We start from the raw sequence: 15,996 nt of genomic DNA on the forward strand, positions 1-15,996 counted from the left end.
TTATGGAGTGAAAAATATGGTAAAATCCATCTCATGGTGTCTGTTTGTTTACCTTCTGACTATAAAGTTAATACTAAGAACATTAGAACTTCCATAATGATATAATGCAGGAATGAGGACCTTTGCCATTCCAGATATTGTTGGACTGCAACTCCCATCAACCTCAGCCGCCATCCTCCAGTCAAGGATGATGGGAGTTGCAGTCCAACAACTTCTAGAGGGTCACAGGTTCCCCATCTATGAGCTCAGCTTGGTACAGCATGAGATAAAAATATTCTGTGCCCCCTCCGCCCAGGTGAGCTACCAATAAAGGAGACCATACAGTTGAAGGGGGTCAAATCAGGCCACAACTTTATTGACTTCAGATGAAGTTGTTTGGCATAGGCATTGGATAAGCATTTATTTCCAGGCTGCCTACCAGAAATGACATCAGGGTCAACGCCGGCAGCGGGGGTTCCTACGACTTACATCAAATAGGGGGATCCCCTCAGGGATCACCACCTCTAGGACCGCTGAGGCCCAAGCCCCTTGTCTGGCTAAATGGACAGAAGTAACTCCATCACAGATCCCTTTAATAGGTTACTCTGTTTCTGGATGGGAAGGCCAGGGTACAACCCCCCCTTCCAACCCAGGCTAAGGTTACTCAGTGCCTAAACCTCTAAAAGTTGTGACAATTGCTACGAGGTAGGCAAAACCTCCAGGTCACAGCCCATTTGCCTGATAAGCAAATTCCTACCTGGCCCCATAAATGCGGCAACTACCACAGCCATAGCAAGGTCAATTCAATGAGTAAATGCAAAATTACTGGAGTTGGTTAGATCCGATGAAGAAGAGCTGGGCATCGGGGGCTGGTGCAGGCTGTTTTAAATCCCCCAGGCGTGGACCTGAGGGAAGCCTGATTGTTCCCTCCAGCCTGCCCCCAGAGAGCCCAGCCCTCTACACCAGCCTGCCATTTGCCAGTTTGGCAGGCTGACGCAGAGCAGGATTTGAAGCTTGCGGTCCAGCAAGGATCAGCCCCTGATGCCCAGCCCTGCATCGTTGGTGGGAGGAGAGGCGCTGGCTGTTCCACAAAGCTGCCACACCCCTAAGAGTGGGTAAGCGGACTTGTGTGACTCAGAGGTTAGATGGGTAAAAGGTAAAGGTAAAGGGACCCCTGACCATTAGGTCCAGTCGTGGCCGACTCTGGGGTTGCGGCGCTCATCTCGCTTTATTGGCCGAGGGAGCCGGCATACAGCTTCCGGGTCATGTGGCCAGCATGACTAAGCTGCTTCTGGTGAACCAGAGCAGCACATGGAAACGCCGTTTACCTTCCCGCCGGAGTGGTACCTATTAATCTACTTGCACTTTGATGTGCTTTCGAACTGCTAGGTTGGCAGGAGCAGGGACTGAGCAACAGGAGCTCACCCCGTCGCTGGGATTCAAACCGCCGACCTTCTGATCAGCAAGTCCTAGGCTCTGTGATCGCTGCAGCTGTCTGCCTCAGTTTCCAATTCATAAACTGAAAGCATCACTTATCTACCTCCCAGGGTTACTTTTTTTATAATAATATTTATTAAATTTTTAAACAATAATCAACATACATAACAACATGATCTTTTTCAATAACCACATTTCGTTCTCATCTTTGGACTTCCTCACATCTCTTGTTCCTGCTTTCTGAACACATAGATTTTCTAGCAAATTATTTACTTAATTCAGTTTATATCATATAATTGTCCAGTATTAAATCTCAAATCTTAGAATTTAAATCACTCTTTTTTTCTTAAAAAACTTAATTCTAGCATATTATTTATCCAAAATTTGTCTTTTCTTTCAGTCACGTTTAAATTTATATTCTTTGTTACTAATTTGTTGGAGCCATCTTATTACAGATCTTACATCTTTCTTAACACTCATACAATTTACAGTATTTTTGTAAATAGTCCTTAAATTTCTTCCAATCCTCCTCCACCAATTCTTCTCCCAGGTTACCTCCCAGGGTTACTTGAGACAATGAGTTAGGAAAGGTTGTTTTGTGTATTGAGCTGCAGGCAAAAGTATGGTTTCGTGACCTCCTCATTTCCCCTCCCTACAGTGCAAAAAGCCATACACATTGCAGAAGAGAGACATATCCTGCAAAGGGAGAGAGCAATTCTTAGAGATTTCTCCATTTGAAATATGACTTTTTACTTGTGTTTCTTTCTCCCTAATTTTTCTTTTCTTTTCTTTTTTTGGTACTGTTCACACATATGGGTTTTTTGAGTGCAGTATGAGCGCCACAACCCCAGAGTCGTTCGCGACTGGACTTAACTGTCAGGGGTCCCTTTACCTTTTAATGATACTTTGCCACAAGTGTATCAGTTCCCAGCTAGCTACTGTATACACAAGTCCTAATTTATTTGGCTGCAATTGTGTATCAGCAAATGACCCATCTAGGAGGGAGCAATATCTCAGTGGAAACAGTTCCAGTTCTTCTAATGGATTTTTTCCCCTTTCAAAGACAAAACTTCAGTGCAAAAAAAGACACTGTCTACCTGAACTAATAGAGCTTGCAATATAAAAATCTCACAGCTGAGTAATTTTGATTCCCACCCAACTAGAGGTAAAAGAATCCATGTAAACCTACTCATTTTGGTCTTTCCTCAGACACTGGAGAGCTCACTAATCAAGTAGCTGCTTCTGAAAGCACAAATATTTAAGTAGGATTAAATCTAATCTTCTTAACAGGAGAAAAATACTGAAAGGAGAGAAACCATAAGCTGAGCATTGTGCACAGCCAAGGGAGACAGAAAGGCAATCATTCTTCTTTACTGAAAAGAGACCTTAGCATTTTTCTTTCTCCTTTTTTGAGCAACCCCTGTCCTAGTGTTCCAGATGATATAGGGGCAAATATTACAGTCTTCTTGCAGATTTGCACCTCCTCAGATAGCACACAGTGCTATGGTGGTGAGCCTCCCTTTTGAACCTTTAGGCAAAGTTCTGAAGCCCCTTTTCTTTTACATGGTTTTAAACTTTGATTGATTTTTTTTGTTTGTTTCCACCATGCTGTTTATGTTTTGGTTCCATTTAAAAGCTCTCGGCTCTATTGTATTTCATTTTATTTTTTTACCGCAAAACACTCTGAGCGCCGAAAAGTGGGGTATAATTGCTTTCACAAGTAACACAACAAAATCTCCTTAGCTAAGCTGTCAGAAGAAGTGTTTCTAGCTGCCCTTTTACCTGAAATAAAACTCTATACATATTCTGGTAAAGCACATGTAACTGTATAAGAATTGTTATACTGCTAAAAATTGTGGGATGTGCCCAGAGGCAGGAAAGGAAGAAAAAAAACCACACACCCTGTGTCTTGATGATGCTGTTACTGTTAAGATGGCAGACTACAGGGCTGTATGCAGCTAATTCAGGCATCCCCAAACTCGGCCCACAGCTGTTTTGGAACTACAGTTCCCATCATCCCTGACCACTGGTCCTGTTAGCTAGGGATGATGGGAGTTGTAGTCCAAAAAAAGCTGGAGGGCTGAGTTTGGGGATGCCTGAGCTAATGTGTCCCATCTGTGAATCCCCCCCCCCCCCCGCTTATGTACCACGACTTTACTCCTTCTCTTCCCACTCCCCCCATTTGCTCCAGAGGGTTGGAAGAACCCATGATTTAGGATGCACAAGGGAAGAGAGGGGGCAAACATTTTGCTGCGCAAGCAGAAATCTTTGTGCGGAGAGAACATTCACATAGCACTATCCTGGATGCAACTCAATTGTCCTTTACAATAAACAGCTTGAGTTCACAAGTAAGAATTACGGGAAGTCTGAGAATATTGCTGAGCCTGTCATGACATTCATAAATGCTGAGAGCTGGTCCTATACTATGTGCCTTCTGCCTCTTGAGTCCTTTTGTCAGGTCATATCACCTGCCCCTCCTCTGTGTCTCTAGATTCTAGAGATGACAAGGATTTCAAAAGGAAGTATGTTATAGGTTGGTGTAACGTTACGGCAGGAAGGTAAGCGGCATTTCTGTGGGCTCTGGTTTCCGTCAGTGTTCCATTGTGCCAGAAGCAGTTTAGTCCTGCTGGCCACATGACCTGGAAAACTGTCTGTGGATGAACGCTGGCTCCCTTGGCCTGAAAGCGAGATGAAGGCCGCAACCCCATAGTCGCCTTTGACGGGACTTAACCGTCCAGCAGTCCTTTACCTTTACCTTTAACCAACATAACTCATTCCCTGTTGTACTTCCCCCTTCTTTGGACAATGCAAATAAATGGGTACTCACAATGGGGTGAGCACAGGAGCCTTGGCGGTTGCAGAGCATAAAGTGAGTAGAGTCTCCTCACTCAGAAAAAGACCACTGACAGGACTTCCGGGTTAGCGCGATCGGCTAATGGCGGATTCCCTCTGAGCTCCGGAGGGAATCTGCTCAGCGGGGGCTGGGTCTTGCCGTGCCGGCGACACGGGGACCCTTAAAAACCTCAGGCGCGAATGACCGGGGACGTGGTGACTCGGTGGGCACCGCTAGCGCCCTCCCGACCCGCGAAGGAGCCTTTTTAAAGGCTACGGAACTGGTGCCGGGGAGCGGCGTGGTGCTGTGAGTCCTCTGCTTCCCCCGCTGAGTGAAGCCGCATGCCATTTGCCGGACAGCGCTGACTTCTTCCGTCTAAAATTCGGACTTAAATTTAAGAGCAACAACCCGTGAGTAATCTGGAACCGAACTTTTGAAATTATTTATATTTGGATTTGGTACGAGCGGGGGTAGGTGAAAAGAGGAAGTCCGCCTCACCCCCATTGTAAACAGCTTAACAGCAAAGATCTGTCAACTAAGGTTGTGAGAAGAGTCGTCGCTCATTTTTTAGTGATCGGATAAAAGATATTAACTCCACGGATTTTAAAAGATTAAGTTATCGTGCTGGAGGGCAAGAGTTTAGATATTTGGATTAAGTACCACTTTTCTAAAGACTGGGAGTATTTTGTGAAAGAGCCTGCGGTGGATTTACAAGCCTTTGACAGCTGTCAGATTAGCTGTCAAGGTCTGGGAATAACTGAAAGTTTTAACTCTTAGCCGATGATCTGGATATAAAGTAATTTAAAGTAAAGGAAAATTGATACAAATAACATTGACTTTTGGGTCGAAAGTGAAAGGAATACTAAGTAACAAGAATCCCTCTAGAGGGGATCTACGGACATTACAAGATGGAAATATGTCGGGAAATGCGAGCAGAGCTGCAAGAGCTGGTTGTTCTCATGAGAAAGCTGCAAGAGACGTATGAGCAAGGTCATGTTTGGTCTACAAGCCCTTCAAAGCTGAAACCAAAAGAGAATATAATCACTGAGATGGAAAAGGGCCTGATACTCAAAACACCGGCAGCTGGACAAGAAAGGAAACTAAAGAAAGAAGAGGAGGAAAAGACATTTGTCAAACAAGGGACGGCCGAAGGGATACAGAAGATAAATGAGAGCCGAGGACCTATCAAGATGACTTCAAACCCGACCAGAGTGAAAGCTGGTGTGATGGCCTGGGATTCCGATTCTGAGGATGAACCAGAGGAATCCCAGCCTGCACAGGAGTCCCCGCCTCCAGGGCCGGCTGAACTGGGGCAAGGCCTAGATGCTGAAGAGCCTGCACCTGTGACAGAGCATCAGGAGCTGGCCCCAGGTGAAGCCCTTCTGGCCCCAGAGGGGCTTGACGACTCAGTGGCCACAGGTGAGCCTCCTCCAGGGCCCAGTAACCCTTCGGCCTCTCCTGATCTGCAGAGGCTTAGGGCAGAGAGGCGAAGGGAACTGGTTGCCCCCAGGAGGAGTGCTCGCCTTAAGGCCAGAGGAGGCGGGGCTCCTGGGGGTCGGGACCGCCCCCGGCCTTAGAAGAGGATAAAAGCCCAGTCAGCCTGGCCCCAGGTTGCGGGAGCAACGTCGTTGTTGGCTTTGGACCTTCCTGTGTTCCTGATCCCTGCTCGGCCTCCTGTTCCTGACCATCCGGTGTTCCTGTTCCCTGCTCGGCCTCCTGTTCCAGCGTTCCTGTTCCCCGCCCGGCTCTCCGCCTCGGACCTCGCCCCTCTTCGTGTGGACTCAGACTACGCTCACGGTACCTTTCCCCCGGGTCCAGCACAGTTTGCTCCCGCCACACCCGCACTCCCCCTTCGTTGGGGTGCGTTCGGGAAGAGCCAGAGGCCATGGCTGACCAGGCGGCTGCGCTGGTGGCATTGGCCCAGGAAAACCAGGCCTTGACCCACACCGTTCAGCAGCTAAGCGATGTGGTTGCGGCGCTTCAGCAGCAGTTGGAAGCCTTTCCAGATCCTGGGGCCGACGCCCTAGCTCCAGGCAAGTACCCAGTGGCCTTGCCAGAGAAATTTGATGGGACCCAGGCCAGTTTTCCCATGTTCCTCGCCCAGGCCAAGTTGTACATTCAGGGGCGAGCCCGGAACTTCCCTGACGACCGCACCAAGGTGCATTTTTTAATCAGTTTGTTAAAGGACCAGGCGGCCAAGTGGGCTTTGCCACTGCTCCGGCAAGACTCTCCTTTGCTAACGGACTATGTGGGGTTTTGTAACCACTTAGAGACTGCGTTTGGTAACCCACTGAAGGAGAGCCAAGCCAATCGGGCGATTCGTCGGTTGAGACAGGACAAGTCCACAGCCGCCGCCTACGCCACAGAATTTCGGCTGTTGGCACAAGACTTGTCTTGGAATGACTCTGCACTACGGGACCAGTATCTTGAGGGACTGTCGGACGAGATACTGGACCAGTTGGCCATGATGGATCGTCCCACCACACTGGATACCCTCATTCAGCGGAGCCTGCAGATAGACGATCGGTTGGAGGACCGTCGCCAGACCCGGGACCGCCAGCACTCCCGACTCCTGGCGCCAGTCCTTCCCAGCAGGTCCACGCCCACAGCCGAGTTACCAGTCGAGCCAACGCCGCTCGGGGCTGCGCGACCTCGGCTCTCCCCCTCGGAGAAGTCGCGGCGTCGGGAGGGGAACCTGTGCCTTTACTGCGGTGGGGGTGGACATTACGCCCGTTCCTGTCCCGAGAAGCTACCAGTCGCAGGGAAACCGCCAACCTCGGTAGCCGAAGGCCCCAGCAACGTGGGGTCCCAAACCATGCAAGAAGGGCCCTCACCAGTAGAATTGCGACATCTCATGGTACCGGTGCGTCTCTACCCTCCAGGTGGGCCCTGGATTCTTACCCACGCTTTGGTAGATTCGGGGGCAACCCGCTCCTATATGGACGCTGCCTTTGCCGCGCATCATCAGGTGCCACTTCAGAACAAACCAGAACCGGTACAGGTGGAGGCAATTGACGGACGGCTCCTGCGTTCGGGTGCCGTCACTCGGGAGACCCAGCCCTTGGTCCTGTGTCTCCAGCAGCACCGGGAGGTGCGAACCTTGGACATTGCCTCCATGCCCCGGTTCCCCCTGGTGCTCGGAATGGACTGGCTAGAGGCTCACAACGTTCAGATTGACTGGGTCAAACGGACCGTACACTTCCCAGATCCATGTTCCCATGCTCAGTCGCAGATGCTAGCGGCCGCACCCACGGAGGAGGCAGCACCCACGCTCCCTGCCGTGTACCGGGACTACCAAGACGTGTTCAAGGAACGGGGGGCAGACCAGCTGCCGCCGCATCGGTCTTTTGACTGCGGCATAGACCTCCAGCCCGGAGCGCCCCTACCGGTGAGTCGCTTATACTCTCTAACAGAGCCAGAGCGCGAGGCTTTGCAGGACTTCTTGCGCAAGAACCTGGAGCGTGGGTTCATTAGGCCTTCCACCTCGCCTACTGCGGCACCAGTGCTCTTTGTTAAGAAGAAATGTGGGGAACTCCGTCCTTGCCATGATTACCGAGCCCTGAACAAAATCACCATCCCAGACCGGTACCCCTTGCCCCTTATTTCGGAGTTGCTGGAGCGGGTGCAAGGGGCACAGGTGTTCACCAAGCTGGACCTCCGGGGGGCCTACAACTTGATTCGGATCCGAGCCGGGGATGAGTGGAAGACAGCGTTTGGGACCCGGTACGGGCAGTTCGAATACTTGGTTATGCCTTTTGGTTTATGCAACGCGCCTGCTGTGTTCCAACGCTACATCAACCACGTGTTCCAGGATTTGTTAGATAAGTACGTGGTGGTGTACTTGGATGACATACTGGTTTACTCCCGTGACCCGGCTCGCCATGAGGGACATGTCCGGACCGTGCTGCAGCGCTTGCGTGAGCACCGTTTGTACGCAAAGCTCAGCAAGTGCGAGTTCCATCAGCGGACTGTGGACTTCCTTGGTCACCGGCTCTCTCCAGATGGGGTGCAGATGGACCCTGGGAAGGTGGCAGCGGTTCGAGAATGGGCGGCACCCCGGAACCGCAAGGACCTACAGCGTTTCCTGGGGTTCGCCAACTACTACCGGACCTTCATCGCAGATTATGCTCATCGCACCACCCCGTTGACCCGGCTACTGCGCCCAAAGACGCCGTTTTCCTGGGACGAGGAGGCAGAGGAGGCGTTCCAGGGGTTGAAGGCCTGTTTCCAGAGGGCGCCGATCTTACAACATCCTGACCCCTCTCGACCCTTTGTGGTGGAGACCGACGCCTCCAGTACGGCTCTCGGTGCCGTCTTGTCTCAACAGAATGGACATGAAGCGCCACTCTTGCCCTGTGCCTTCTATTCCCGCCAGCTCCTACCAGCGGAGCGTAACTATACTGTGTGGGAGCGGGAACTACTGGCCATCAAGGTGGCCTTTGAGGTCTGGCGCCACCATCTTGAGGGGGCACGACATCCGGTGGAGGTGAGAACCGACCACCGGAATCTGGAGTACCTCCAGACCACCCGCAAGCTGAACCAAAGACAGATCCGGTGGGCGTTGTTCTTTTCCCGGTTCCAGTTCCGGATCCGCTATATCCCTAGCTCTCAGAACCAGAAGGCAGATGCCCTGTCCCGGAAACCTGAAGACAACGCAGACGCGGTACAGCAAGCAGAACCCACCACGATCCTACCTCCAGCTGCGTTCCTGGCCACCCAGGAGGCGGAACCACTGCAGGCTCGGGTGCGGGAACAGCAGCGGGTCGACGCTTGGGCCCAGGAACGACTCCGGGAGCTGGCTGAAGGGTCCAGCCCACAGTATCCGGGGCTGGTCCTGCATCAGGGCCTTCTGCTGCACCACGGCCGTCTGTACATCCCGCCAGGGCCACTGCGGCTGGAGGTTCTCCGGATGGCCCATGATGCCCCAGCAGCGGGGCACTTTGGACGGTATCGGACCACCCATCTGGTCAGTCGTGAGTTTTGGTGGCCCCGCCTGAAGGCCGACGTGGCTCGCTACGTTGCTGGTTGTGATGTCTGCCGGCGCGCCAAGGGTCCTACCGGGCGACCCCCCGGCCTACTTCAGCCATTGCCAGTTCCACCGCGCCCTTGGCACACGGTTTCGTTGGACTTTGTAGTGGACTTACCCCCGTCTCGTGGCTGTACCTGCCTTCTAGTGTTCTCCGACCATTTCACCAAGATGGTGCACTGCACCCCCTGCCCATCTGTACCCACAGCCAAGGAAACCGCTCAGCTGTACCTTCAGCATGTCTTCCGCCTGCATGGCCTACCAGAGCGCGTGGTGTCCGACCGGGGCGTTCAGTTCACATCCCGGTTCTGGCGAGCATTACACCAGACCCTCGGGACAGAGGTCTGCCTCTCGTCAGCCTACCACCCACAGACCGATGGCCAGACGGAACGGGCGAACGCGGTGCTGGAGCAGTACCTCCGGTGTTACTGCAGCTACCAGCAGGATGACTGGGTCGACCACCTGGCATTGGCGGAGTTCGCCTACAACAACGCGGTGAATGCATCCACCCAGCAGACCCCGTTCCAGGCCAGTTACGGTTATCATCCACGGCTGTTTCCAGATGTGCTGCCGGCATCCGCGGTCCCGGCGGTGACGGAGTGGCTTCAAGAGCTCCAGTCCCAGCAACAGCTTTTGGTGGAGCAACTGCACCAGGCCAATGAAGCGTACAAAGCCCAGGCCGACCGCCACCGCCAGGTGGGGCCGGAACTTCGCGTCGGTGACCTGGTTTGGCTCTCCACTCGCCACCTCCACCCCTCTCGACCTTCGCGGAAGTTGGACGCCCGCTTCACCGGCCCGTTCCCTATCGTGGACCAAGTCTCTCCTGTAGCATTCCGTCTCCGGTTACCCGCAACCCTGAAGGTTCACCCGGTCTTCCACAGGTCCCTGCTGAGTCCGGTGGCCCCACCCGACGAGTTCCACCCGAACCGTCCCCGTCCGCAGCCAGTGTTGGTTCAGGGAGAGCCTGAGTATGAGGTGGAACGCATCCTGGACTCCCGATACCGCAGGGGAAAGCTGCAGTATCTCATTGACTGGAAGGGGTATGGACCGGAGGACCGTTCCTGGGAACCAGCGGCCAACGTCCACGCACCTGCCTGCCTCCGAGAGTTCCATGCGACGTACCCCGGCAAGCCGGGTCCGGACCCTCGGTTGAGGGGGGGGCCTGGGAGGGGGGATGGTGTGATGGCCTGGGATTCCGATTCTGAGGATGAACCAGAGGAATCCCAGCCTGCACAGGAGTCCCCGCCTCCAGGGCCGGCTGAACTGGGGCAAGGCCTAGATGCTGAAGAGCCTGCACCTGTGACAGAGCATCAGGAGCTGGCCCCAGGTGAAGCCCTTCTGGCCCCAGAGGGGCTTGACGACTCAGTGGCCACAGGTGAGCCTCCTCCAGGGCCCAGTAACCCTTCGGCCTCTCCTGATCTGCAGAGGCTTAGGGCAGAGAGGCGAAGGGAACTGGTTGCCCCCAGGAGGAGTGCTCGCCTTAAGGCCAGAGGAGGCGGGGCTCCTGGGGGTCGGGACCGCCCCCGGCCTTAGAAGAGGATAAAAGCCCAGTCAGCCTGGCCCCAGGTTGCGGGAGCAACGTCGTTGTTGGCTTTGGACCTTCCTGTGTTCCTGATCCCTGCTCGGCCTCCTGTTCCTGACCATCCGGTGTTCCTGTTCCCTGCTCGGCCTCCTGTTCCAGCGTTCCTGTTCCCCGCCCGGCTCTCCGCCTCGGACCTCGCCCCTCTTCGTGTGGACTCAGACTACGCTCACGGTACCTTTCCCCCGGGTCCAGCACAGCTGGACTAGCTGGGATGTATGAACTTAAGAAACAAAGACAGAGTTTCACACTTAAACAACTTGACTTGGCTGAAAAAATCATTGACAGTATTGGGAAAGTACTTTTTCGAGTTTAGGTATTTAATATAAAAGATTTTCAAAAAAGCCGGCTGAGAGGGACTGAAGGGGACCTGAGAGCCTCGGACGTTAGGGCACCGGGTTAAAAAGATAGACTTATGGACCTAGGTTTGGGGTGAAAACTGGGGATGGAAAAGGAGGGTTTGGGAGCCCGAAGGGGATCTAATTTTCACTATGCAGTGTAAAAATTCTTTTTTCCTTTTTTTTATCTTATTCTTTAGTAATAAAATGGGGAATTCGTGGACGGGAACTAGGGACAACCTTAGGAAAAATATTTTTATTTTTATTCTATATTCTTTCTGCTCTTCTATCCTGTTTATATATGAACAAGATATATAGTTTAAGTGTCTTTGATTAGATTAAAGCAAATACAATATTGAAATAATGGTTAAAACAAGTGATGATATTAAGGTTAAAACTTGCTGAACAAATATGGGAAATGGAATACAAGAAGGGGAGGCGTGGGGAAGTCCAGAAAAGAAGTTACTGAAAATGGGAATTAAAAGGTGGAATTTTTCTTTTTTTTCTTTTTCTGTAATTTTTTGTTATGTATGCATCTTTGTTATTTGTATTTTTCAAAAATGATAATAAATATTATTAAAAAAAAAAAAGAAAAAGAAAAAGACCACTGACAATTAGGGTGGCCTTATGTCCAAATTTAAAGAGAACTGTCCTCTATTTTGAGGGCTGTTAGGTCATAGAAAGGGAGAGCTTTGAGGAGCAATTGGCAGCTGTGGGTCAGCAGACTGAACAAGTGACCCAAGTCACCTGGTGCCTTCCCCAGTATGGTGGGAAGCATGCACTTCTATTTAAACTATATCAATTATTTCTGAATTTGTGCATCTACATAAAATTTAATAAAGGTAAAGGTAAAGGGACCCCTGACCATTAGGTCCAGTCGTGACCGACTCTGGAGTTGCGGCGCTCATCTCGCTTTATTGGCCGAGGGAGCCGGCGTACAGCTTCTGGGTCATGTGGCCAGCATGACTAAGCCGCTTCTGGTGAACCAGAGCAGCACACAGAAATGCTGTTTACCTTCCCACTGGAGCAGTACCTATTTATCTACTTGCACTTTGACATGCTTTCGAACTGCTAGGTTGGCAGGAGCAGGGACCGAGCAACGGGAGCTCACCCCATTGTGGGGATTCGAACCGCCGACCTTCTGATTAGCAAGTCCTAGGCTCTGTGGTTTACCGTATGACAATTGATGTCCTCTTTGGTAATGCAAATCTCCTTTCACGGCAATGGGTAATTGGCCATGCTACTGTCAGAGGGGATGAATTCTGTGCTTGCTCCAGTTCGCTTCAGTCAGTTGACCTACTGAAGATTAAAACTCCATTTGTCTCAAGGAAATTCACATTGTGCAGAGCGCTCGTTCTTTTCGCGGGCAGCCGCTTGTTCTCTGTGTTGCCGTAGGTCTTGTTCTATCAGAGCAAATAATATGAAGTTGGTTTCTGACAGCAGGAGGATATCAACCTATGCATTAAAGACACACACAATCTTACATTTCTTTTCTTTTCTTCTAGAACATCCATACAAATAAGTTTACTATAGATCGCCACAGTGGTGTCCTTCGCATCAAAACCGGGATCACTCTTGACTATGAAAAATCCAGAACTTATTTTGTTACTGTGGTGGCAAAGGTATTTATATATTCTCCTGATCATACTTTTCCAGCTGTGGGGGAACTGTACAAGGACAAGGAAAAGCACCCTTGCAGGTGATAGAAATGGTGTGAGATCTAACAGGCCCAAAATAGCTTGTGACATCTAATATTTTCTCGACACTGGATCTACAGTGCTTCTGCCAGTCTAGCAAAGCAGTCCTCAAGAAGTCTTGCTGTGATTTCTCCTGGGGTTTACAGTGAAGGACATGGCCCGAGTATCTTTCCGTATTCTTGCTGTGCAAAGTTCTGGAGAAATGGTTTATGGTAGCCAAACATATCCAGCTTTTCCATAACAGAGTGAGTGGTATCCTGCAGAGTCTGTGGGTGCAAGATATCTGTGCACATTTTGAAAGAGATGGTGATGATTGGGCAGGGGTGGACAATTTCTGGTCTTGAAAATGTATGGACCTCCCTTATTACAGAGCCAGGCCAATGGTCCATTTAGCTCAGACAGGTCCACTTTGTCATTTGAAGGGAGACTGCAATGGAAAAGTGCTGAATTAAAATACACCAAGAGTCTTGGTGTTATCACTTGTGGACCAAACCAAAATATGTGTTAATTCGCTTGCCAATGCCAGGGTGTCTATACCAGGGGGCAGCAACCTTTTTCAGCCACTGTCCCTCAAACCATGTGGTGGGCTGGTCTATATATTTTTGGGGGGGAGGGGGAATGAACAAATTCCTCTGCCCCCCAGAGATGCATTTTAAATAAAAGCACACATTCTACTCATGTAAAAAAACCAGCAGGCCCCACAAATAACCCAGAGATTCATTTTAAATAAAAGGACACATTCTACTCATGTAAAAACAAGCTGATTCCTGGAACGTCCATGGGCCAGATTGAGAAGGCGATTGGGCTGCACCTGGCCCCCGGGCCTTAGGCTGCCTACCCCTGGTCTATACCGTTGACATTTTTTAAAAAAATTACCACTGCCGTGTATATAATTATTGCTGTCTGTACTTTTCTGCATCTTATTTCTCTCTGAGTGCCCTTCTAAATGCACACACCAACCATATTCCTGCAACTTAGCCTAATGCTAATATAGTCCATGAAAACTTATGTCATATTATTTTCTTTTATTTTTGAAATCACTTTGATTTGGTTTTACAAATACAAAACTATAAAAACCCAGATACGTATCCATATAGAGAGATTCCTCCGAATCTTGGGACTTCCCCCTGCCCCCTTCACGGGGTCCCATTTTGAACATTTACAACTGCATATTCTTCCATACTCTAATGTTTATATCAATCCATATTGTCCATTGTAATTGTTACACTACAAGTGAAATAAAAATCCTGCCAATGTTTCCATCTGCTTACAGTGGTCTCCTAAATAACTTATAATTTTTTCCCGTTCTTTTATAAAGTTTTTGTCCTCTTGGTTTCTGAGTTTTCCAGTCAGGTTTTGCTATTTTGGCATAGTCCATCAGCCTGGTTTGCCATTCTTCTCTGATAGGGACCTTGCTTTCTTTCCATCTCTGAAAACTTAGGTCATACTAAATATGTATTTACCGTATCACAAGCCATATATAGTCTAGTTATATATGTTGTCAGGTGTTATCCTAGACAAGCTTGAAATATTAAGCGTTGTAACCAGCAGATCTCTTTATTGCTTTGCAATCCTGTTGTATTGTCAGGTGTGATCCATTGTTGTGGTTGCCCATTTTTAACTTCAAGTCCAAGAACAGCTGGTGGGGAGGAGCACTGCTATGGATCTGGCCTCCTGGCAGCAATGTTTCTGCCGTGTACTGGGATGGTTGGGTGACATGGTGGGTCAGGATCATAGTTATGACAGTTCAAGTGGATCAGTGAAGCCAATCTGCTGGTCTTGCCTATATGGCCCAAACTTGCTACCTATCCTTGCTGTTCTGGGATAGCTCAGTCAGTAGAGTACGAGACTCTTTAATCTCAGGGTTGTGGATTCGAGCCCCATGTTGAGTGAAAGATTCATGCATTGCAGAGGGTCGGACAAGACGATCCTCGTGGTCCCTTCCAACTCTACAATTCTATGATTTTATGTGGCAATGTTACCACCACTGGGAGGCCAGATCTACAACAGCAACCTTCTTCACCATACACTCCTGTTTACTTTAAAAAATATTTGTGAACAATAAGCCTACCCTGCACATTTCAGTGTGAAGGGTGGGTTAGACTCCTGTTCCCTGACATCCTATTTTTCTGGCTTCGGGAAGTTTTATACATGAGAGAAAGAGCGTTCGGTCAAAAGATTCCTCCACCTTCATTCTGAACTTGGACAATCCAAGATGGACGGCTATCTCATTATATTTCTGAACACCATTTCCAAGCTTTAAGACATCAGTCTGTGTGGTGTGTAGGAGGAGGAGGAAATGAAATTGGGGTGTGTGGGGAGAAGAGAGTAATAATTACCGGTAATTGAAAGCAGATCTGTGACTCCTTCGTACAGATGCTTTGTACATTCCAGTCTACAGGCCAATTCCCCTGGCCCACGAAAGGGTGGAATGGACATAGTGACTATATGAGCTAAAGGTTTCGGGGCATAATTTGGTTGTTTGTGTAGATGATCTCTCAAGTTCAAAGCCCTGCTCAGCCATGATGATCACGGGGTGTTGAAAGGCTCCTCCTGGTTACATCTGTCAAATTGTCTCCTTAATTGCCTATGTTGTGCCTGCAGCTCCAGCAGGAGTCAATTCTCTCATAGTCCATAGAGGCTGTTTGCACTTTGATTATACCATCACAAGGGAGTCTCTAAGGGACTCCAGTCCTCTGATTTTTCCTTCAGAAATAATGTTGCCAAGATCAGTGGGGTCTTACCATCATGTCAAGGCCTGTATTTAAGGATTCTGGGTAAAGTCAGCCTCTGGTACCCTATAGGAGAGCAGAATTTTCCGACTTAGCTACCCTTTGACCAGTTGAAGCTCAAATCTGCAAACCTTTCAAAGAAAAGCAAACAAAGCATATGTGATGGATTTACCTCGGCTGAGGAACAAACAAGAGCAATTAAAAATAAAGCAAAATTGAGAAATGCGTAGAAGCATTTTGTATACTGCTGGGTTCATATTCCAAATGAGTCATTGAGATATTGCAAATGGGTTGTTGGCAACAAGTGTTTGTTCTTTGCTTATCGTATATTCTGCAGAAAGGTTAAATTCATATGAATGGGGGGGGGAGAGATAC

General features: G+C 49.6%; 1 protein-coding gene across 2 annotated transcripts in view; it reads left to right on the top strand.

Moving 5' to 3' along the window:
• The window catches only part of CDHR1 (cadherin related family member 1), a 70,184-nt gene that overhangs the window by 9,130 nt on the left and 45,058 nt on the right, over positions 1 to 15,996 (top strand). For both annotated transcript variants that reach the window (XM_081861158.1, XM_081861159.1), the window contains exon 7: positions 12,698 to 12,814. In XM_081861158.1, coding sequence (XP_081717284.1) covers positions 12,698 to 12,814 — 117 coding nt within the window. The remainder of the gene's footprint in view (positions 1 to 12,697; positions 12,815 to 15,996) is intronic.

Source organism: Podarcis erhardii (assembly GCF_964252035.2).
Source record: "Podarcis erhardii genome assembly, chromosome: 5".
In the NCBI taxonomy this organism is placed as follows: Eukaryota; Metazoa; Chordata; class Lepidosauria; order Squamata; family Lacertidae; genus Podarcis; species Podarcis erhardii.